The following is a 22,966-nucleotide window of genomic DNA, read 5'->3' as shown; positions in this document are numbered from 1 at the left end:
ACTCTTCCTGCCTGTTACAGTTATCCAGAGAGCTGAGGGGTGAATCCCCATCCTTTGAATGGGTGTTACTGGAGTTGGGTGGCTGAAGTCTATCAAGGCAAGGTGGTGCTGTCCTGGGGGGGTGTTGGTGAGGGCTGGACACTGTGGGGATGGCCTGAGCATGGGGATGGAGGGAGAAGGAGTGAACCAGGCAGGGTTATCCCTAAGGCTGCTCATCTTCCCATGGGAGAGGAGGATTGGGCTGGCACAGCCTGCCTTTTACTGCCCTGGCTGCTTGGCCATGGGAGGTCATCTCCTGTGCTGGCTGAGAGGTGAAGCAGGTATGGACATTAAGGTCAGGATGCCTCAAGCATGGGAAATAGAGCTGGGATCTCAAAAGCAGCTGCAGGCAGAGGGAAAACTCTGGGTTTGAAAGAATAAACCTGTGCCCATGGGGAGTTCCAAAGGGGTTTCCTCGTATCTGTCCTGTACAAAATGCACATCATAACAATCATAATGCACATCATAACAAAACTCTGTGCACTGAGCACTTGCAGGGTAGAACAGTGGTGGGTTTGGTTCATTTGAGCTTTCACAGAGGCTAAAATGGGCTGCTGGCATGGTGTGTCAGAGAGGAGATCCTACAGGACCCCCACTGCAGCATCTTTGGTGGGATGCGGTCTGGAGTGGCCTGAGAGCATGGTGAGCATCACAGGCTGGGGAAGCTGGCTCAGGGTGGTCCATTGATGGCTTTATCACTGCATCACTTGGGGCAAACATCCATCCGAGGAGCTGGGTTTGAGACCAAGCCCTCCAGAGAAACCTGTGTTAACATGGAGAGCATCATCTCCCTGCAACTGGGAGGGGAGGGAGGGAGGCCAGAGGGATGCTGCTGTGCCACTGTGGCACTTTACACCCTCACAAGCTCTTCCCATGCCTGTGTTTGCTCTGGCCCTGGGGTCTGTGGAGCCACATCAGCCCTTGTCTTGTGGGCAGCTGTAAGGACACATGCAATGTGCAGGACAGGAGGGCCCAGCAGTAAAGAGAAGCTGCTGGCTTTCCCACCCACACTGTGCCACCTTCCCCTTGCACTCGCTGTAGCTGATGCAGCCTTGTGCTGGTGCCTGTGGCTGAGCAGAGCTGTATTTGCATCTGAGAGCAAGTGCTCCCTCCCTGCGCTCAGCACCATCCTGGACTTCCAGCCCCATGTAAGTCTTGCAGAGCTGAGCAGTGGCTGAGCCTTGCTAACATCCCTGGGGGACCTACCCTGCTTCTGGAAGCACTCAGTGCTGAGCATCCATGGGCATCACTCGGGGCTCAGCACACATGGGCGTCACTCGGGGATCAGCACACATGGGTATCACTGGGGGCTCAGCACACATGGGTATCACTCAGGGATCAGCACACATGGGTATCACTCGGGGATCAGCACACATGGGCATCACTGGGGGCTCAGCACACATGGGTATCACTCGGGGATCAGCACACATGGGTATCACTGGGGGCTCAGCACACACGGGCATCACTTGGGGCTCAGCACACATGGGCATCACTCGGGGATCAGCACACATGGGTATCACTGGGGGCTCAGCACACACGGGCATCACTTGGGGCTCAGCACACATGGGTATCACTAGGGGATCAGCACACATGGGTATCACTGGGGGCTCAGCACACATGGGCATCACTTGGGGCTCAGCACACATGGGCATCACTCGGGGATCAGCACACATGGGCATCACTCGGGGATCAGCACACATGGGTATCACTGGGGGCTCAGCACACACGGGCATCACTTGGGGCTCAGCACACATGGGCATCACTCGGGGATCAGCACACATGGGTATCCCTTGGGGCTCAGCACACATGGGTATTGCTCAGGGTTTAGGACACATGGGTACTGCTTGGAGCTGAGCACAATCAGGGCTCAGCACACACGGGCATTGCTCAGGGCTCAGCACACACAGGAATCACTTGGAGCAATCCACACTGGCTGTGCCAAGTTGCTGGGCCCAGGGCCAGCCCCGGCTCCCCCTGTTTGTTCCCAGAGGTGCTGTTGGCCTTCAGGCTGTGCCAGGTGCTTGTCCTTGCACACATGGCTTTGTCTGGCTCTCATCTCCCACTCCTGCCTGTTTGCAGTCTCCCATGGGACAAGACTCCCTCCCAGACCTGCTCCCCCCGGAGCTTTTGCTCTGCTTTAACTCTTGCTTGGGCAGAGGCCATGGTTTCTCGCCTGCTCTGCACCCATGTTCCCACTGAGCAGGGCCACAAGACACCAGCCTATGGAGCAAAATGGCTACGAGATATATTCCCTGTTGCTAACAAACATTTCTGTGCAGGGCCTTTACAAGCTGTGCAGAGAACTGCCCCTCCATCTGCCTGCTGCTCTCAAAGCATTCATTACCAAAGTCCTGTCAACCAGCATTAGCAGGAGCAAAGCAAAAGCACCTTCATGCTGTCCTATAGATGAACATAGAGGAGAGCCAAGGAGCTCACAGCATCTTTCCAGCCCACCTGAGCCCCTTTGGTACACCAGCCCCAATACTCCCGGTGCAGAGCCAGCCATGGTGTTCACCCTGCTCAGCATCCTTTGAGAAGTGCTCAGCCTGGTCCCTTTGCCAGCTGTTGTGTTAAGGAAACCCGTTAAAGTCATGGTCTGTCACAGGGAATAAACATCTGTCTGGTAGCACAAGCCTATGTCTGTCTCCTGTAACATCCTTCATGGGTCAGGTCCAGGCAGGGGGGTCCGTAGCTTCTCCCTGTCTGCCCGAGGAGCCGGTGGGATTTACTGCCGGTGGATGCGAAGCCACAGCCTCCGCTTCATACCTGGGGAGAGACGGTGTCAGTGAGCTCCAGGACCCGCTCCCAGCTCCCCATCCTGCTCCTGGGCTGTCCCAGGGCCTGACACCCCTCATGGTCCCCCGGCAGGATGCTTACGATGGAAGCGATGGGCAATGGGGACCAGGCTCAGCAGGAGGACCAGGGCAGTGGTGGCCAGCGGGACCCAGACCAGGGGGCTGCAGGCACCTGGAGGGAAGGAGAGGACTCAGCACCATCAGCTCTGAGGGCTGGAGTATGAGGTGGGAAAGGGAGGAAAGCAAGGCAGGTCCTCAGAGGAGGGGTTGGGAACACGACCATCACCTTCGGGTATCGCTTGGAGGATGCATTACACCCAAGGGCATTGCGGGGAACTCAGAGGTGAGTCATGGTACCTAAACTGAAACACATCCAGGCCCCTAAACCCTTGGATATCCCACTCCTAAAGGCAGAGGTCAGCTCCATCCAGAGTGATGGGTTTAGACAGATCCAGGCGCCCATCCCTACAGGGTAACCCTTGTGATTGCCCCCACCCCAGGACAAACTGCCTCTGAGCCCTGGGGACCTCAGGAGCCCAGCACACCCCTTTTGCACTGTCATTCATACCTTTCCTGATGGGAGCTTTGCTTTTGGTCACGCACTGCAGGGGCTTGGTGGAGAGTGGGGCCTGAGTGGTCTTGGAAGGCAGAGGAAAGGCATCAACTGGTGGGTAAGGAGGAGAAGAGGACGGTCAGTGTGGCACTGAGTGCGGTGGGGATCAGGCCAGAGGGGCTGCACATCTGGGCTTTTCAACCTAGCCCCATCCAGCGACCTCTGCAAAGGGCTGGAGGGGCCAGGAGCTCGGCCTGAACCTCTCAGTGGCCACAGAAGTTACTGAGAGCTTGTAAAAGCATCAATAAAATGATGCACTGGGCAACGAGGGGCAGGAGGCTGAGGCAGAGGAGAAGCTTACACCGAGCTCCATTTACTGCCATGCATCACCCCATCAGCGCTGCACAAACCCATGCACAGCAGATTTCAGCAGCACTGGGGGGTTTTGAGGGATCCCTGGGTCTTTTCTTACCCAGATCCCTCTAATCTTGGCTCCAAATCGGATTATTTGTTTCTTCCCTGATAAAACGAGGGCAGGATTTCTTTTGGTGCACCTGAATCGCAATGGGGCACATTCACCTCTTTGTAAAGGTGGTCAGGAAAACACCCAGGAACACTACATTAAAATACCCCAATAAAATTAGATTAAAATGGCATTAAACCTGACTGCTCAAACTGCACAATTTGCAGTGATTCAAACCCAATTTGTTCTGGTTTAGGGCTGAAATTCTTATGGGAACCACTGTTCTTTTACATAGAAAGATGAGGCATTGGGTGCCTGGGATTTATCAGGACAACTTTTCCCTTACATTATAACAGACTTCAACAAAAGGAACTTACAAACAACCTGCTTTATCAAGAGGACTGAAAGGAGCAAAAGCAAAGCCTGATCCTCCCAGAGCACCTGCTGCTGTTTGGGTTCTAATTAGAGCGTCCTTGACGGTGCTGAGTTTCAGCCCTGTTTTTCACGCTCTGCTTTGCAGAGATATGGGCTCGGCTGATGAAAACCAGTTCTCCTTTATCTGCAAACGGCTTTCCTTTCATCCAGCAAGGACCCAGAAGGGGTTTCTCAGCCAGCTCGAGGTGCAGGGTGTGTTTGCAACAAAAACAACCCAGAAAGTCTGGGACTCTGGGGCTGCATCTGGGTTAACTAAGCCATTTGTCTACCTAAAAGCCTACAAAGAAAGGGCTGAATCCTGCTTCAAACACATTAGTTTTTATACATTTTATACTCCTGTTCTGTGGTCAAGGGGAAAATGGGCTGAAAAGAGCTGCATCCTGACCCAGGGTCCATCAAGCATCATTACCCCCCCATGCCACCCATAGCGAGCTCTGGTTTATGGTCTGAGCTCCCCAGTAACAGTGGCTTTGAGGAATAAATCCCATTTCAATGCTTTATGTGAAGGACAGGTTTGAAACCTGCATCCTGAACCACCTGGAGATGTGAGGGAAGATGTCCTCAGGCCTTAATGCTGCTCTTGTCACTTGGATGGGTAGGGAAGAAACAGGGCACACATCAAACCTCTCATCTGAAGTACCACAGGGGATGAGGAAAGCACAGGGTATCAGGGGATGAGGGTCTTCCCATGGGAATCCTAAAACACTAGGACGAACACAGTGCTCAAGGCATGACCACAGCAGAGCAACTGCTGGTGGCAAAAGGATTATTACATGCAGCTGACCTAAAATGTAGCTATTATTATATGTGTTTTCTGCCTTATCCAATCTCACAAACCCCACACCCTCATCCTTGCACCTCAAGATTGGGAAGGGTCTGCAGCCATGCATCACCCCTTGCCCTTGCTCATCACAGTGGTACATTCTGGAAGCCCAGGGGTGATGCTTACCCACACTGAGCCGTGTCCCAGTGCCCAGGATGAGCTGGGAGGACTGGGAGATGGAGCAGTAATAGATCCCATTGTCCGAGGCATGGAGGTGGCTGATGCGCAGGCTGTAGGAGGTGCGGGCACTTGCTCCATGGGCACTGAACTTCTCCCGGCTCATGTTTGTGCCATAAGTGGCTTTGCCCATCGAGCTGGAAAACATCAAGAACTCAAAGTTTTGCCTCTCCTGGCTCCAGCGGTACCAGTACACCCCAGCATGCTCCCTGTGCAGCTCACACAGAAGCTGTGTTTCATTGCCAGCTTGGGCTGTAATGTGCTTTGGAGTCTGGGTTAAAAGGAGTTTTGCACAGAAACCTAAGAGAAAAAGGGACAGGAACGAGGAGTTCTTATTTGCTTCTCATTACTTTCCTTCCATGCTAAGGACAGATGTTCTTTGTGGCATTAAAGAGATCGTGTAGTTACAGACCAGGGGAGCACACGACTGAGAAACAGAAGCATCTTTATCAGGATGCTCCCATATTCTTTCAAAGGCCTTTTTTGGGTTCTCCAGCTGGTTTTTGGTCAAGCCTAGTTAAACAGGTAGTATACCTGTACTTAAATAGGTAGTATATCTACAGTTAGGTAGTATACCTGTACTTAAATAGGTAGTATCTGTAGTTAGACAGGTAGTATACATGTACTAAAAGAGGTAGTATATCTGCAGTTAGGTAGCATACCTATACTTAAATAGCTAGTATATCTGTAGTTAGACAGGTAGTATACATGTACTTAAATATGTAGTATATCTGTAGTTAGACAGGTAGTATATATGTACTTAAATATGTAGTATATCTGTAGTTTGGTAGTATACCTATACTTAAATAGGTAGTATATCTATAGTTAGACAGGTAGTTTACATGTATTTAAACAGACAGTATACCCTCTAAACACTCATCTAGGGAGGAGGCTTAATGCCATGTATGGAAATGGAGAGATTATTTTAGGGTGTCCTCAGGACTGTATGTACAGGGCAGAGCATCCCCACCTACTCCTATGGATGTCCCTCTCCCCTCCTTTTCAGAGAGGATTCACCTCTCTTTCAACAGGTTTTGTTTGAGCCATTTAACTTATTTGCCACATTTTTGTTCTAACAGATGCAACACCTGTAAACTTCGTCTCAGGTGCAGAAAAAGACCCCAAATCATGCAAAACACCTCAGAATGAGCCAATTTGATATTAATTTTCAGATTACATTAGTTTCATACTAATTTCAGGAGCTGGAGAGGAAGGGAGGGGGAATGAGGGGTGGCGGTGGGATTGAAAGCTTGGCTTCAGCATCGCATCGCCCTGTTTGGGTTTTGAAGCTCTTTGCTATTATCTCAGTCGTGTTTGGCGCAGGCAGATGTGAGCTGTGCCTGTGTGAGAGCCAGAATGCGTCCTTGTGAGAAGGATAACAGCAGCTTGTGATCCTTTCTGTTAAGCAAACAGGCCTACAAAGCTGCAGATAACTCTGAAACCGGGTGAAAAACAGCCCTCTGAAGATAAGGATGCTCCCGCTTCCCCCTCCTGTTTCCCAGACCTGTTTTGAAGCTGTGCAAAAAGCTCAATAAAATACATTTTGGGGCCTTTTTTACCTTAAAACGTCCCTATTCCTTCAAAATCCCAACGCTGCTTCCAGTAGCTGTTGCAAACAGCCTCATGCAGCCCTCAAATCCAGGTTTGCATGACCTGTGTTTGAAGCCCATGGGCCTGATGTCCCCCATGGGGACAGGCAAAGAAGAGGGCTCTGGTGACTGACACAGGTCCACAGCCTTCCTCTGTCCCCACACCAATGACCCCATCACTGTTGGTGCACTGCAGAGACGAGCAGGCTTCAGCCCTAATATTCCAATGCCAAATTCAAGGCAGCATTGATGCAGCCGCAGCATTTCACCACATCCTTTGGTGCTGTGACAATATAAATGTCTCCTTATTACTAAAATACATAATCTTCATGTTTTGGAGTGGAATCCTGGTGAACTTTGTTCTGGCAAGCACATGGATGAGAAGGGATCCTGGCAAAGGCTCAGCTCAGCTCTAAGTCAGTGGTCAAGCTCCAGTGGGGTGAGCTGGGGCAGAGCCAGAGCAGAAAAGCTCATCCTCTGCCACAACTTCATTCCCTAAACCCTACCCGTTCCCTTTCCCAATGTATACTCTGTCAGCAGACCCCAGGGAATTGGGGTGGGATGGGTTTGCTTCCATGTGTTTAGCTACGCCAGCCTGCAGCAGCTCAAAAATGATCCCTTTTCCCTTTGCATGTGCAGAGCAAACCGATTTATTGCTCCTTTCTGAGCGGGGACCCCACTGCATGGACCTGTAGGATCTTACTACCTGTATGTAAGTGCCTCGGGCTGTTTGCTGCCTGATCAGCTGTGTTATGCTGTAGGTGGATGACCATCACACAATGTGAACAAGCACCCTGCTGTCCTGACAGCCTCCAGCAAGGGTGCTGGGCGGCTTTGGACCCGTGTTGGGCAGCATTTTGGGGGACCAACTTGAGCTGTTACTCGAATATATACATTAAATGTGTGTTTCAAGCTTCCAATACTTTCTACCTGAGAACTGATGGCAAAAATTGTCCCTTAAAGCACAATTCTATCACTCTGCCGTGACACCAACTATAAATTCAATTCAACCTTCCTGCAACCTGTCTGCAATAAGCAGAAGGCAGCGTGGTTTTATAACACCCATTTCAGCTTGGCCCTTGGGAAGCATTCAATCCTTGGATAGATATAGAGGAAAAATTGATGGGATGGTTATTGTCTCATGTTACAGTGGCAGCGTAGATAGGTGCTGCTTTGACTTCTCCATCAGCAGCATCCCACAGCCCATCTGCACTAAGAGGGTGCAGGAAAAACGGATTTGGTGGTGTCTATACCATTATATATTGCACTTGGAATAGAGGAGGGTAAAGTATAGTAGAGTAGAGTACAGTAGGGTAAAGTAGAGTACAGTAAAGAGTAGACTATTTCAGTTGGAAGGGATCTACAGTGATCCAGTCCAACTGCCTGACCACTTCAGGCCCCAGCTTCTGCACTGACCAGAAGCTAAAGTATGTTATTAAGGGCATTGTACAAAATTATGCAATGATAGGCAATAATATAGGTAATAATATCCTGTAATCTATCCTACATTTAAACTTCCATCATGTAGATGCTGTGTAAAATCCCACGTGCTAAAGCAGGGTGGAGGAGAGGCTCCAGCACGATTTTAGGTGCCCTTAACCCTCAAGAGATGCATCCCTCTTACCTGGGATCTGGAGGCAGATGCAGAGATGGAGCCACAGCCGGGCCATGGTGGTGGAGGCAGTGATGGAGGGGTTTTGTGCCATCTCCCCTCTCCACACCCTCTTAGTGGTAGGGCTGGCTTTACCCCAAGAGGTTCTTCCTCTTCTTGATGCAGATCTCACCAGCAGCTACCAAAGAGCATCTGCAGCAGCACCCAGAGCTTCAGCATGGTCCCTGCTTCTGCGCTGAGCCCCACATCCAGGTGTGCATCAGGGCAGCAGCCCCAGGCACCGCTCCAGCCTGTGATCCCCCCAAATCCCCTTTAGGAATAAAAGCAAGGAGAACTCACTGATTTTAGTTATGAATTATTTCATATTTCATCACCTCTTTCCCCCTCCTTTATACCTAGCTCCATGCAATTGAAAAATGACAAATGTAGGAACTTAGTGCTAAAAATGAAAGCAGGAAGGGATGAATTTTTGCTGTTTTCTCTCCCTTTGAAACCAAAAGGACTCAAAATAAGGAAAAGATGCAATTTGAGCTGTGCAGTTGTTTTCTTCAACAGAATCTTTAGCACAAGGTGTTGTTCTCCTGGCCTGGAAAGTGATGATGAACACTGAAGTAGGTTGCCGTAAAGGCAGAGGAATGAGGCTTTAAAGCCAAAACCAAGAAACCTCAAACAAATTTAGTGGCTGAAAACCTGGCTTTGAAATGCCTTCAGCAGGGAGAGCTTTGAAGCACTTGGGATTTAGGGTTTGAAGAGTGGAACACATGATGTGAAACGACAGAAGCCCCCGGTATTCCCATGCCTGGGGAGCAAAGTAGAAATGATTTATTGTTTGTATTTATTCGCTGTTCCCCTTATATCAAACAAGCAGGGTCTGGTTTTCATTTATGCCCCCTCTCCCTTGTGCAGATACAGAATCACACAGTCACAGACTGGTTTGGGTTGGAAGGGACCTTAAAGCTCATCCAGTTCCAAGCCCTGTCACGGGCAAGGACACCTTCCACTAGAGCAGCTTGCTCTCATGGTCCTCACAAAGCCTCAGCATCTCCCCATAGCTGTATCCTGAGCAAAAGGGGGGGTATCCCTGAGGTCTCTTATGTGGGAGCACCAGGAATCCTTCCCCTGGGTTTGAGCAAGCAGGTGAATAGGAAAAGGGGATGTTGCACCTTGTACACTGTGAGGTTTTGCTCTGTGTTGTACCAGATTCCCCCGTGCTGCTCTAGCGCATCCCCTCCCCATTTCAGTTTAAATAGTTTCCTGCCCGAAGCAGGCTGCTATCCGGAAAGCCTTGCCACAAGGGGCTCAGCTGAATCCCTCCTTAACTCTTTCCTGCCAGGAGAAACCACTTTTAGTGCCTTCAAACACATTTCAGTGCTTAGAAGCTCCTGTTTTCAGAGCTGAGGCCCTGGCATGGGGTGCAGCAACCCCTGCCTCTCCCCTCCTTACCTCCTGCTCGCCTTTCCCCTTTAGTTTCACATCACTCCCCAACTGCGAGCTCTCCAGAACGGGGTATAAAGACCTCTTTTTGGGGGGTGCATGTGCTTAACATGAGAATTGCCACTATGGGTGTGTTTTCCCTTCATCCCCACAATGTAGTTGTGAGCTGAGCCTGATGTCCCTGGTTGCTGCAATGGCTGCATCCCCCTTTTCTCACTGCTGCTGTCACCTTGAGCATCTTCTGGCCTCCTGGCCAGGACCAAAGTGCTCCCAGAGGTGGCCTTTGTCACCATTAAAAGCTCAGACACGGGGCAGGTGGCACTGGGCTGCTGCAGGGCTGGTGACACTGGGTTTTCTAAGCAGGTATTTTGGTTTTGGAGGACTCCCCAGCACATTCAAGCAGCTTTAGAGACGCTTCCCTGCAGGGCTTTTACCTCTAGGGTTTCTCCTATGGAAAGAAAAGGGAATATTTGCAATGTAAAAGCATGGCGTGTGTGCTGAAACAGGGCTTCATTCTTAGTTTGGCTTTGAAGATGTTATTTCTATGCAGTTGAGCCATTTCCCGGTGTCCAGACTGTTCTCAGGGCTCAGTGCTGCTCCTAAGCTAAAACGATCCAGAGGTGGGATCCCATTGTCTGGCAGCTTTATCACCAACAAATATAAACCATGGAGGGAACGTGCAGGAGAGCAGCTGCTGTTTATGACATCTCCACATTGTCTGGGGCTGCTGTCCTGGGAAGAAGACAGGGGAGTAAAACCCGGTGTCAGTTGAACTGATTTGTTAGCACAAACAAGGTTTGGTGGTGACCTTGCTGGGGTGCAGCTGCTCCTAATCAGGAGCGTTTGGCCCATGGCTGGTCCAAGGGAGGGAAATGGGTGAATTTTGGTGTATTTGAGTTATTCGGGTGTACAGTTTCTAGGGGGGGATTTATTCTTTTTATGAAATGAAAGACAACGACCCCAGCCCCGCCACCCCTGCCCCACCTCGGTGCTTGCCCTATGGCCCATCCCAGGGGGGAACAGCCCCTCTCCTTTTCCTCAGCCTGCATGCAGTGCACTAATCTGACACTAATGCCCCATCCTTTTGCCAGTGTCATTACAGTTTTGGCTCTTTCTTGTCTCCCCTATGATGGGTTTCATGATCCCTGAGTGATGCCCATGTGTGCTGATCCCTGAGTGATACCCATGTGTGCTGATCCCTGAGTGATACCCATGTGTGCTGAGGCCTGAGTGATGCCCATGTGTGCTGATCTCTGAGTGATGCCCATGTGTGCTGATCCCTGGGTGATACCCGTGTGTGCTGATCCCCCAGTGATACCCATGTGTGCTGAGCCCCGAGTGATGCCCATGTGTGCTGATCCCTGGGTGATACCCATGTGTGCTGATCCCCCAGTGATACCCATGTGTGCTGAGCCCTGAGTGATGCCCATGTGTGCTGAGCCCTGAGTGATACCCATGTGTGCTGATCCCTGGGTGATACCCGTGTGTGCTGATCCCCCAGTGATACCCATGTGTGCTGAGCCCCGAGTGATGCCCATGTGTGCTGACCCCCCAGTGATGCCCATGTGTGCTGAACCTTGAGTGATGCCCATGTGTGCTGAGCCCTGAGTGATGCCCATGTGTGCTGATCCCCCAGTGATACCCATGTGTGCTGATCCCTGAGTGATACCCATGTGTGCTGAGCCCCGAGTGATACCCATGTGTGCTGATCCCCCAGTGATACCCATGTGTGCTGAGCCCCCAGTGATACCCATGTGTGCTGAGCCCTGAGTGATGCCCATGTGTGCTGAACCCTGAGTGATGCCCATGTGTGCTGAACCCTGAGTGATACCCATGTGTGCTGAACCCTGAGTGATACCCATGTGTGCTGAGCCCTGGGTGATACCATGTGTGCTGATCCCCCAGTGATACCCATGTGTGCTGATCACCGAGTGATGCCCATGTGTGCTGACCCCCCAGTGATGCCCATGTGTGCTGATCACCGAGTGATGCCCATGTGTGCTGATCCCTGAGTGATGCCAATGGAACACATCAAAGTATTTGGTTTTGGGGAGATGGAGCAGAGCACTGGGGTAGAACAGAGGGGTCTACAGACAAGAAGCAGGACCTGGCTGGAGCTTCACCTCTGTTGCAGCAGGGGTAATTGCAGCTGTAAATGCCAGGCTGGAGAAACAGTTCCCAACAAATAAGGGGAAATCCAGCCCCTCTGTGCTTTTGGGGCTGCAAAAGGTGGTTTTGGGGACTGGGGAAGGCTGCTCAGCCTCAAGCCTGGCCCAACACAGCCAGTACTGCAGTAACTGGGAATAAGGGCCCTTTGGGGATAACAGGATGCTGGGTGGAAATACCTCAGGACTCAACAAGCCACATTTTTTAACATGATTTATTCCAGGGAAGGATGCAGCTTCTGCAGTACTTCATTAGGGGGAAAAGCAGTGATGAAGATGAAGCATTCCACTGGGTTAGTGCAATAGCAGGTAGAACAATCAAGTGGGTCAAGTTCTCTGTTCCAAACTGCTCTAAGATGTGGTTTGTGGGGCGAGGCTGGGGGCTCCGGCTGCCTTCTGCAGGTGCAGGTTTACAGCTGTAATTCAGCTGGTGCAATAGCACAATTGAGGCCCCCGACACATCGTGGGGTCCCCCCAAGGTGAGCAGCAGAGTGTGGGGAGCCGGTCTGTGGCATGGAAAAATGCTGCTTTTGAACTCCATGTGCCCAAATGGATCTAAATGAGGAATTGTGTGATTTTCCTGCCATTTCGTCTCCCCCCTGTGCTTGGGGGGCAGGTTTAGGGGGAACCGTGCATGTTACAGATGTCAGAGTGAGCCCCAAGTGTGATCTGCCCCCAAAACCCAGGTGCTAATGGGGTGCACAGCAAGTGGGGGGGTCACTGGGGGCAATGAGGAGGATGGATGCTAAGCAGACAAGCTCCAGCTCTCCCTCTTGAGGGCACTTGGTGCAAGCAGAAGTTAGCATAAGCGAGCATGACTAATCCTGCCGCCCCCCCCAAAGATAAGGGGCAGAGCACCTGCTTCCCTAATCAGTGCCGAAAAAGGGTAAAGGAAAACAAGGATAGTGTCCTTGGGAAGGCAGGGGGAGAGATGAAACACGTGCAGGAGGAGACCCGCCATAGAAGTAAACATAGGCATTATCAGCCCCCCAAACCGACCTGCCATGGCTATAAAAACCAGCAGGCTGAGACCCTGCGACCACCTTAACCTTAAAGGTGCTTCAACCGACCGGACCTCTGCCTCGTCTCTCTCCAGATCCCCAGGACTGCCAGGATCCATCCAAGGATTGGTGAGATCTTATTATTGGGGTCCTATACACCTCTGCTCCGCTTCACCCCTTCCCGCATCCCTTCCCCTTCCCCTCCCGGGGACCCCAGTGGGTTGCGGTGGCCACCGCCATCCACCCCTACCTTCCCTTTCCCTTGCTACCAGGTTCTGCATCCCCCCTTTCCTTTTGGGTGGCTTTCGGGTGGCTTTTTGGGTGGCTTTTGTGTTGTGGAGCTGCAGCTTTCCTCTGCGGGTGGGTTGGTGGTGCTTGTTAGGGTAGTTTTGCCCTGAGAAGGAGCCGTCTCACATCTTGTCCCCATCACTATGATGACCGATATCGTTAGCAATTGGAAGCTGGAGCAGTTTGTGCTCCAGAAGTGTCTCCCTCCAGTCTGGTCCCCAGGGTCCTTCCAGGGCCCGGAGGCGTACCAGCAGCTCTGCCAGCAATGGGAGAGCTGGTCGGAGGAGTCCAAAAAGCCCAAACCCACAAACAAATGCAAGAAGCGAGCGGCTCTGCAGGGGCTGTTGATGGTGGGCAGGGAGCTGTCGAAGCTGCTGAAGGAGGCTCTTGAGAACGTGCAGACTTTGGAGCAGGCTAAGGGCGAGCTCAAGGTGCAGGTGGACAACCTGCGAGCGGAGGTGCAGGGTCTGTGCGGGGACTCCCTGCGGAGCGCGGTGGAGATCACCCGGCTGGAGAGCAAGCTGGGGTACGAGAAGCTGAAAACGGAGGAGCTGGAGAAGGAGGTTGGCAAATGGATAGGGGAGACCCACGATGCGCAGAGCGCGGTGCGGGCGGTGCTGCAGGATGTCCAGCGGGACCGTGGCACCGGTCCCGATCACAAAGTGTGCCATGCCAAGATCCAGGAGCTGCAGGCGGAGCTGGGGGTGTCGAGGGGTATTGTGGCTGCCATCCAAGGCAAGAGAGGCAGGTTCGGGAATAGCCAGGGAGAGGACTCCCTGGATCCACACCCGCCCCACTATGACTATGAGGATGATGTGTGGGGTGCCAATGGCCCCACCAGGCCATCCCCTTACGCTCCTTTGCGGGAGGAGATGTGCCAGATGCAAGGAGGGGAGGTGGAGGCTTCCAAAACTAAAAAGAGCCCCCCTGATGAGCCAGCCAGCCACGGGCCTCTGCAGGCCATAGACACCAACAGGGCTGTGCTCTGGTTCACCCCCGAGCAGCTCAAGACAGTGGGGAAGATGCTGGGGCCATTGACAAAGGAGACAGCGGTCAACTGGCTGTCCAGGGCCCAGCGGCTGCCCCGGTGCCAGAGTGGCAACTTAGTGAGTGACCTGATAGACGTGGTGAGGAAGTGCATGAAACCGGATGATTTTGCTGCGCTGCCGGGGGATGTGCAGATGGGAAACGTCCAGGACATCGGGGATGTCCAGCTGGCTGTGCTCAAGGTGTTCTTCCCAGAGATTAACCCCTTAGTGCTGTTCCACCAGGAGAAGCAAAGCCCCGACGAGCGGCCCGATGCTTATGTTAACCGCAAAAAGATGCTCTATCAGATGGCTGGGCTGCCCGGGTCGAAGGAGTCCCCCATTGATTTTGACAGGCCTGAGTTCAAGGAGCCATTGGTGGTGGGGTTGACCCCCCCACTGCGGGTGATTGCTGGGGGGGATGCAGCTAGAAAGCCATTGCTGGAGCTGGAGCAGATCCTGACCCAGAACTTTGAGCTGCAGAAGCAGGCGTTCCCGGGGTACATGCCGGGGGGGAAGAAAGGGAAAACCTCAGCCATGTCCTACCAAAACGCAGGGATGAGGAAAATGCAAGGGGACAACCGGAAAGATCCCGATGGGAAAGGCGGCCCAGGGAAGGAGAACCAGCAAGGGCTGAGGTTTCAGAAGTCCAACCCCTGGCGCGCCGAGCTGCGGAAGCGCTTGATCAAGTATGAGAAGCAGGAGGACATCGATGGCTTGCCGGATGCGGAGCTCTTCCGTAAACTGGCCCTGCACGAGGCCAAAAAGCACAGCAGCTCCCACCCCATCGACCCAGGGTCTAAGGCTCAGCAATAGGGCTGCCAGGCACCCGCATCGCCCCTCTTTGTGGCACCGATTAAGACCGATGCATGGGGGCGCCTGATAGTTGATATAACTATTGGAGGAGGGGTGCTTGGACAAGTGATGAGAATTGATACTGGTGCCACTTATTCCATTTTGAATCTGGCCCCTGGCGAAGCCAGGATCTTCCAAACCTGTGAAATTATTGAACTGATAGGGCCCAATGGCCAAAAATCCTCAGTGGCCTTCACAGGGCCCGTACCCTTTGAAATTGGCACTGCCAAAGGGTCTGAGAAATTTGGGAAAATGGAAATGAAAGGGGAAAAAACGGGTGTTTTGGCCATCTCCACGCTGACAAAGATGGGGGTGATGGTGGACTTGGCAAACCAAGCGCTGTTGCATTATCCCCAAAGCGACGTGCCCGTCATCCCGGCAAGCCATAGGGTGATGTCAGTGAAAGCCCCTGAGCTCCTGGTGCACCCTGAGTGGGAACCCCGAGTGAAACGGGTCACGGGGCAGTTCCCCCGGGTGTGGGCAAGGAGCAAGCTGGATTGTGGGCAGATTGATGCTGTTGTAGCAGTGAAAGGGCCGGATCCCCCTCCTCAGCCGCAGCCCTGGTACCCGGCTGAGGCTGAGGCCAGCCTGTGGGGCACAGTCAAAACCTTGCTGGAGCAGGGGGTGTTGGTGGAGCTGCAGAGCACCAGCAACGCCCCAGTGTGGCCCTTGAGGAAAGCTGATGGGAAGACATGGAAGCTGACAGTTGACTTCAGTGCCTTGCACTGTGTCACCCCACTGCACACCTCCACAGGGGCCAAGTACCCCAGCATCATGTCAGCCATCTCCCGAGGGTCCGAGTGGTTCTCGGTGCTCAGCCTCACCAGCCCATCCTTCGCCATCCCTCTGCATCCCGAATGCTGGCATAAGTTTGCCTTCACCATCCGAGGACAGCAATTTGCCTTCACCAGAGTGCCCCCGGGCTTCCAGAACACCTCTGCCATCTGCCACACACATGTGGTGAGGATGTGGGAGAAGCTGAGCCATCGGGAGAGCGTGATGTCCTGTGCTGGTGACATCCTCATCCATACCCGGACAAAGGAGGAGAACCTGGAGGTGCTGGCGGAGGTGCTGGAGGCTGTGCAGAAGACAGGCTTCAAGATCAGCCCCATGAAAGCCCAGCTATGCTGGAAGGAGGTTTCCTACCTGGGGGTGACCATAGGGGAGGAAGGGCGCTCACTGGAGAAGCAGAGGGTCCAGCTAATACAGAAGGTGCCGGCGCCAGCCGATGCCACCACCCTGAGGTCCTTCCTGGCTCTCCTAAGGTTCTGCAGGGAGTTTGTTGAGGGTTATGCCGAGAAAGCTGCCCCCCTTTGCCACCTCCTGAAGAAGGACACCCCCTGGGAATGGGGGCCAGAGCAGGACGAGGCGGTGAAGTCCTTAAAGGAGAGCGTGGCACAAGCCCCTGTGCTGCTGCATCCCTGCGGGGACAGACCCTATGTCCTACAGCTGGCCAGCACAGGGAGGGGGCTGCAGGCTACCTTGGGCCAGCAGCAAGGTGCCCATCTCCTCCCTGTGGCCCATGCATCGCGCCTGCTGACGCTGGCTGAGCAGCAGTTCAGTGAATACGAGAGGGAGGTTTTAGCCTTGACCTGGGCTCTGCAGCACTGGGAGTACCTGGTGGGCTCAGCCCCAGTGCTGCTGAGGACCTCCCGTGCTCCGGTGAGGTATCTCTTGTCGGGGAAGGGGGACGAGGGTCCCCTGTGCTGCCCCAGAATGGCCAACTGGGTGCTGGCATTGACTGACAAGAGGGTGCCTGGGTACCCCTCACCCGGTGCCTACAGGGTGGTGATCAGTGGAGAGAGGGATGTGGAGGAACCAGGGGGTCTCCTGCCTGAGCCCAAGCTGCGCCGGGCACCCCTGTTTGAGAGCAGCCTCAGCCTGCAGGAGGCCAAGGACAGAGGCTACGTTGTGTGGTTCGTAGATGGGTCCAACTACTACGAGCAAGGGGTGCCCTACACAGGCTACGCTGCGGTCAACCAGGGTACCGGGGAGGTGGTGAAGGGGAAGTGCCTGCCTCACTCCATCCAGGCTGCTGAGCTGGTGGCCGTGACGGCCGCCCTTGAGAACACAGCAGCAGACCAGCCCCTGGCCGTGTTCTCAGACTCGGGATGGATGGTGAGGGCAGCACTCAAGTGGTTGCCGCTCTGGAGGGAGAGGGACATGCAGTCTGCTGACGGCAAGCCTGTCACCTATGCCAAAAAGCTGCTGTACCTGGCGAGGCTGGCGGAGCAGAGAGCGCACCCAACCCAGATCATTAAAGTGAAGGGGCACAAGAAAGGAACAGAGGAGGCCAAGTGGAACAAGGAGGCGGATGCTAAAGCCAAGCAAGGTGCAAAGGAAGGGCTGATGTGGAAGACCAGCAAGCCCATAGAGAATACCTCCATTGTGGTGGCTCCCAGCAGACACTGGGAGAGGGTGGACCTGCCGGGCTTGCAGGCACAAGACCCCAGCATCCGGGAGTTAGCGCAGAACAGGGTGTATAAAGGGTGCAAAGTGTGGAAGGATGTCTCTGGTCTGGTCCTGGCAAGGAGGGAAGGGGCAGACTACCCAGTCTGGGTGGTGCCTGAGCTGGTCCGGACAGAGCTGGTGGCTCTAGCTCATGAGCAAGGGCATCTGGGGACAGACAAGACCATGGTGAGGCTGCAGAGCACTGGGTGGTGGCCTGAGATGAGAGAGGATGTGGAGAGGTACGTCAGCAACTGCTTGACTTGTGCGGCCAACAATCCTGACATCAAAAAGACCAAGGCCCTCCTGGGTCATCAGAGGGTTTCTGGGCCATGGAGCAAGTTGCAGATGGAGTTTATTGGTCCTTTGCCCCAGACAGCCCAAGGCAATAGGTACTGCTTAGTGATCAGTGATACCTTCACCAACTGGGTGGAAGCATTCCCAGCTCGAAACAACACACCCAGCGCAACCGCTAATATCCTGGTGGAGCACATCTTATCACGCTGGGGAGTCCCAAAGGAGATTGACTCAGACCACGGCCAGCGCTTCATCACAGAAGTCACAAAAGGAGTGTGCCAGGCCCTGGGCATCAAGCAGAAGCTTCACATCACCGGCCACTTCCAGAAGTCTGGCTCAGCAGAAGCACCCAACCAACCCCTGAAGACAGCACTCAGGAAGCTGGTGAACCAAAGGAAAGACTGGGATCAGAAGCTCCCACTGATCCTGCTGGCCTTACGGGGCACAATGGCATCTCAAGCACCTTCTCCCCAGAAGCTGCCTTCTGCAGGAGACCCGAAGCTGCTGGGACACTGGTGGCAAAGAGGGGAGCCACCGGATGAAGTGCAGCCCCGTGTGCTGATGGACAAGTGGGTCCAGGACATACTGAGGACGCTGTTGGCTATGTACCACCAGCTCGCCCCAGGGCAGGACACCAACATCCCCAAGATGGATAAGCAGCTGGGAGTGCTGCTGCGCCCCATGGAGTGGAACACAGGGGACCTGGTAATGTATCGGGAGGTTAGAGAGAAGAACCAGGTGCTGGAACCCCAGTGGATGGGCCCCATTAGGGTGGTGAACAAAGCCAGCCCCTCCATGTATCAGGTAGAAATCAGAAAGGGGGCAAAAAGGCAGGAAAAGTGGTTCCATTCTTCACAATTAAAAGCATGGAAGGGAAACTAACGGGGCTGGAGAGCCCGTCTTGTTTATGTTTTGCAGATAAAGGAAAATGGAAGGCGATTGTGACCATCGGGAAGGGCGAGCTTCGTGGCGTCACCAACCCTGTTTGCGCTATGGGGAAAATGCTTTCAGATTTGTGGTTGCAGGATTTGCTTTGCTCTCTGGTATGTGCATAGCCCTGAGCACCCAATGCACCCAACCAAGCCATCAGCATCCCAGGCAAAGAGTCAGTCGTTCCCACTTAGAAAGGCATCTCGACACATGGGTCCAGCACAGGGTTAGGAGATACACGAAAACTGAGACCGATTGGCCCTGGTCTCAAGCTCACATAAAATACACAGGAAGCATGGGATTAAATTCTAACAAAGGCTTAAATCTGTCAACGGTGGTGATGCACGGGTCGGAGGTGTACTTGGAAAATGAATGGAGCTGGGATAGCACAAACAGACTTCCACAGCTGCTGGGGACGGTGGGACAACACATAAAGGTAGGGTGCAGGGTTATCAATGGATCCACTCACCAGCGAGTAAGTCAGATCTCCGTAACCGAAGTAAAAACTAAGAAGAATCAGAAAAAGAGCTGTGCTGTAGAAAAATGGGACTGTTGGTGCAATTTTACTTTGGTCCAGCCAGTCTTTGTGGTCTGCCTCTGGGCACAGAACAGTGTGGGGCTGTCCTTTAAATTCCAGATTAGCACCATGACACACTCCTTTGCTGCCGTCAAGATCTCCAAGTGCCATTTCTTGGCCTGGCACGCAGCCCCATACGCTGAAGTTGGCAACCAGGTAAAATTGGAAATTGAATATTCCCAAGAAAGTGTAACTGACCCAATGCAAACTGATGGCACCATCGTGACCATCACTGCCCCTGATGGCCGCAAGTGGGTCATGCCAGTAAAATGCCTCCATGAGACCAAAACGCTTAATAGATCTGAATTGGGTGCAGAAGCTTCATGGTATAATCAGGATTATGGAATCTGTCCACACCTGGTCATAAACCTCCAGGTATGGTGTCGAGGAAGCCTAAGCATAGACATGTCCTCTGAGCTTGGAGGGAAGTGGTGGATAGGAGGTCCTGATGGATTTAAGAAGGAGTTTACCATCATTGCTGTCTTACGCCCCTTCATTTCCAAAATAGGCCCTTACGTAGTCAAGCAAAATCACATCCAAGAGCTGTTGACGGGGCCTGTCCGATCACTGAAGAAGGTGGTGTTGTCCCTGTCCACCGTTAACATTTCATCTGTCAGACCTCACTGTGCCCCCTTCCTCTCCACGCTCCACACGGGCTGGCTAGCATGGCTCCACAGCCGCTCCATCCAGGGCACCCGGGCCAGGAGAGACCTGCTGGCCACAGCACTGGGAGGAGGAGGCGCTGGGCTGGGGGTCCTCAACACTATGAACGTTGAGGTTTTGACCAACAAGCTGGAGGCTGTCACCTCGGGCGTGCAGGGGCTCCTCAACCCCTTGAATTCATCCCTGGCCAGCCTTGGGATGGGGCAGTGGCTCGTGTCAGAGGTGTTGCCTACCTGGGAACAAATAAACGAGAAAGACCACCAGATGCTGTTGCGAGCGTTGGGCATCGAACAAAATAACGTCTCTCTTGCTCTTAGCTGCATCCAGGCCCAGATGTGGGTGCAGAGTGTCGTTGCAGGTATCCTGAGAGATGGGGACAACGGTATCCTCCCCACCGAGATCCGAAAGATCGTGTGGGATGCGGCCACAGAAAAGGAGCGGCAGCTCCAAGCCTGGTGGAGGCTTGTCAACTTCACCCATGACCAGGTCCTCAATGCAGTCATCACCTACGTCCTCACTGTGACAGAGGCTCGCATCGAAAAGGTCTACCCCGTTGTGGCCCTGGGGGTTAACACAAATGGGTCTGTGGTCTACCCCCTGGACCACCGCATGTGGGCGAGGGTGTCCGATGGGAAATGGCAGTCGGTAGATTTGGAAGCCTGCATTTTGGAAAGGGGGCTGGGATTCATATGTGAAGATGATGCCCTTAAGGCAAGTGACGTTTGCTTTGACACCAGAGAGGGGGTGTGCCACTTTGAGATCAATCCCCAGAGCAGCAATAAGACCGTGTTGGTGTACGTAGGGAAAGGGTGTGTGTGCTTCAGAACGATGTGTAAATACGTGCAGATCAATGAAGTCTATAACCAGAGCGTGTTTAACGACTCAAATACGTGTGCTTGCAATGTAGCTGTTATTAGAGGCTGTGATTTTGTGTATAAGCCACCTGTATTCACTAGCCAGTTGCTAATAAGAAACTACACCTTGTATCGTAGTGTAACCCCAACCCCTATCGGTATGGATTTGTCACTTGTAAAAGAGATGTTAGAGCATGCAAATTTACAGCAGCTGCTAGAAAATGCTAAGGCAGAAGCTAGAAAGATCCTAATAACTGTACATCACGATGGCAGTGTTATAAAGCAGGTAATGGAACGAATAAAGAGGGTGGGAGAACATCATTGGTGGGAAATTTTCTTTGGCTGGTCCCCCACTGCCACCAGCATCTTCAATGCGCTGCTGCACCCTGTAGTAGTTATACTGCTAATGCAAATCTGTGTGTGCTTTGCCATGGTAGCAACTTGTTACTGGATGAGGCAGGTGAAACTCTGCATTGACAAAGAGGTGCAAGGACTGAGGCTGGCCAAACGCCTCCTACCATAGTCAAGGGCAAGACTGGGTTGGCCTCTGTGTTTGCCACCAAGAAGAACCTTTAGCTCCGCTGTTGGCTGCAACCCAGTAGGCGTTGAGCGGTGGGGACACATGCCATGCCAGACCTTGATGTGAGGGATGGCCTCCTCTGGTATAAGAGGGCCATCCAGGAGGGAAGGGCAGGCCAAGCAGCTTGTGGTTGGAACGAATCACAGAATGGTAGAGGTCGGAATGGACCTTTTGAGATGATCAAGTCCAATCCCTCTGCTCAAGCAGGGCCACCTAAACCAGACTGCCCAGGCTGTATCCAGCTGGGTTTTGACTGTCTCCACAGATGGAGACTCCACAACCTCTCTGGGCAACCTGCACCAGTGTTTCATCACCCTCACAGTAAAAAAGCAAAAGTTAGCATAAGTAACTATTAGAAGTAATAATAGTAATAAGTAACTATTGTGTTTGAACCTCCCACCCTCACATGCTAATGTCAAGATGCTGCTCTTGTGTGATACAAGACTCCTTAAGCAGAAAAGGAAAGCCAAGGACTGTGTCTTTGGAAGTAAAGAGAAGGAAACATCATGCTGGAGCTTGGAAACCACTCACTGACAATGGCAGGGGTATTACCAGCCTCAAAGACTTGGAAAGGTGATTAAAGATGAGCAGAACATAATCACCTTGGACTTAAAGGAGCTGAATCCACATGGACCTTTGCAGCATCTATCTCCAGGTTCCCAAGACTCCCGGTGCATCTGGCCAGTGCACTGGTGAGATCTTGTTTTTGGAGCCTGGACATCACTGCTTTGTTTTGCTTTGCTTAGTTGTGCACGTACTCAATAAAGTCTATCTGTTAGAGTTTATCTTGCTGTCTGTTCAATCGCCACCCACCCTGGCTCATGCCGTTGGCTACACTGGTAGAGAAATCCTAGTGAAAAGATGTGGTTTTGGGTTTTTTTTCCCCTTTTTTAGGCCCAAATCCCTCACTTGCTTTTTGCCTGCAGAATATTCACTGAAACACAAAGATTCCTGCCTTGGGCTGAAGAGTGTGCACAAACCCACTCCCTTCCTTCATTCTGCCTTTTCCGACCTGGATCACCCCCTGCCACTAAATCCAGAAGGAGCCTTAAAATATACAAAGGGGTCCTCAAACAACGCAAAAACTCAGTTAAGCACCTCGTGCCCAGCCCACGGGACTGACCTCATCTCAAGGTGCTGCTCTCTCTGAGAATGGGGGGTTTACACAGGCAAAAAGTCCTTTGCAATCCAGGCTGAAATAAGAACATTAAAGAACTGGGCTTAAACCCAGCAGGAACTTCTGGGCTAGCTTGAGAAATGGGTTTAAAACCTCACTTTTCACAATCACTGGGCTGGGAAGCACAAAGGAACAGCATATTGCTATGGCATACTTGGTTTTAAAGAAAACTTCAATATATGGGTT

The 22,966-nt window shown here is 52.7% G+C and overlaps 2 protein-coding genes across 3 annotated transcripts; one reads left to right on the top strand and one right to left on the bottom strand.

The window, feature by feature from the left end:
- Positions 1-2,591: 2,591 nt before the first annotated feature.
- CD8B (CD8 subunit beta) lies at positions 2,592-10,693 on the bottom strand. 2 transcript variants are annotated; one of them, XM_061359848.1, is made up of 6 exons: positions 9,930-10,693; positions 8,499-8,796; positions 5,235-5,585; positions 3,403-3,498; positions 2,917-3,006; positions 2,592-2,805 (listed from the first exon to the last, which is right to left on the bottom strand). In XM_061359848.1, exons 2-6 carry the CDS (start codon positions 8,578-8,580, stop codon positions 2,765-2,767), a joined length of 660 nt encoding a protein of 219 aa, XP_061215832.1. In that variant the 5' UTR covers positions 8,581-8,796; positions 9,930-10,693; the 3' UTR covers positions 2,592-2,764. The 2 variants fall into 2 exon arrangements, with proteins under 2 accessions (XP_061215832.1, XP_061215831.1); XM_061359847.1 differs by lacking the exon at positions 9,930-10,693 and having other exon boundaries at positions 8,499-9,174.
- A 2,369-nt stretch (positions 10,694-13,062) lies between these two features.
- LOC133215636 (uncharacterized) lies at positions 13,063-22,383 on the top strand. The gene is made up of 2 exons (XM_061359730.1): positions 13,063-13,215; positions 18,918-22,383. The coding sequence occupies exon 2, from the start codon at positions 18,928-18,930 to the stop codon at positions 21,544-21,546; it is 2,619 nt and encodes an 872-aa protein (XP_061215714.1). The 5' UTR covers positions 13,063-13,215; positions 18,918-18,927; the 3' UTR covers positions 21,547-22,383.
- The last annotated feature ends 583 nt before the right edge of the window (positions 22,384-22,966 follow it).

This window comes from Neopsephotus bourkii, unplaced genomic scaffold, assembly GCF_033783945.1.
Source record: "Neopsephotus bourkii isolate Nb327-2 ecotype Australia unplaced genomic scaffold, CSIRO-AGI_Nbou_v1 NB_994, whole genome shotgun sequence".
Classification (NCBI taxonomy): domain Eukaryota; kingdom Metazoa; phylum Chordata; class Aves; order Psittaciformes; family Psittacidae; genus Neopsephotus; species Neopsephotus bourkii.
Note: the sequence above shows the minus strand (reverse complement) of the source record. Positions and strands in the feature narration are given on the sequence as shown.

What these genes read in the sequence shown, in the direction of transcription:
- CD8B (XM_061359848.1), bottom strand. Translation starts at nt 8,580, where the DNA reads ATGGCACAAAACCCCTCCATCACTGCCTCCACCACCATGGCCCGGCTG. An exon ending in TGGGACACGGCTCAGTGTGG is followed by an intron (nt 3,499 to 5,234) that starts GTAAGCATCACC and finishes CTTACCCACCAG; the next exon opens with TTGATGCCTTTCCTCTGCCT. An exon ending in CAAAGCTCCCATCAGGAAAG is followed by an intron (nt 3,007 to 3,402) that starts GTATGAATGACA and finishes CCTTCCCTCCAG; the next exon opens with GTGCCTGCAGCCCCCTGGTC.
- LOC133215636 (XM_061359730.1), top strand. Translation starts at nt 18,928, where the DNA reads ATGGAAGGCGATTGTGACCATCGGGAAGGGCGAGCTTCGTGGCGTCAC.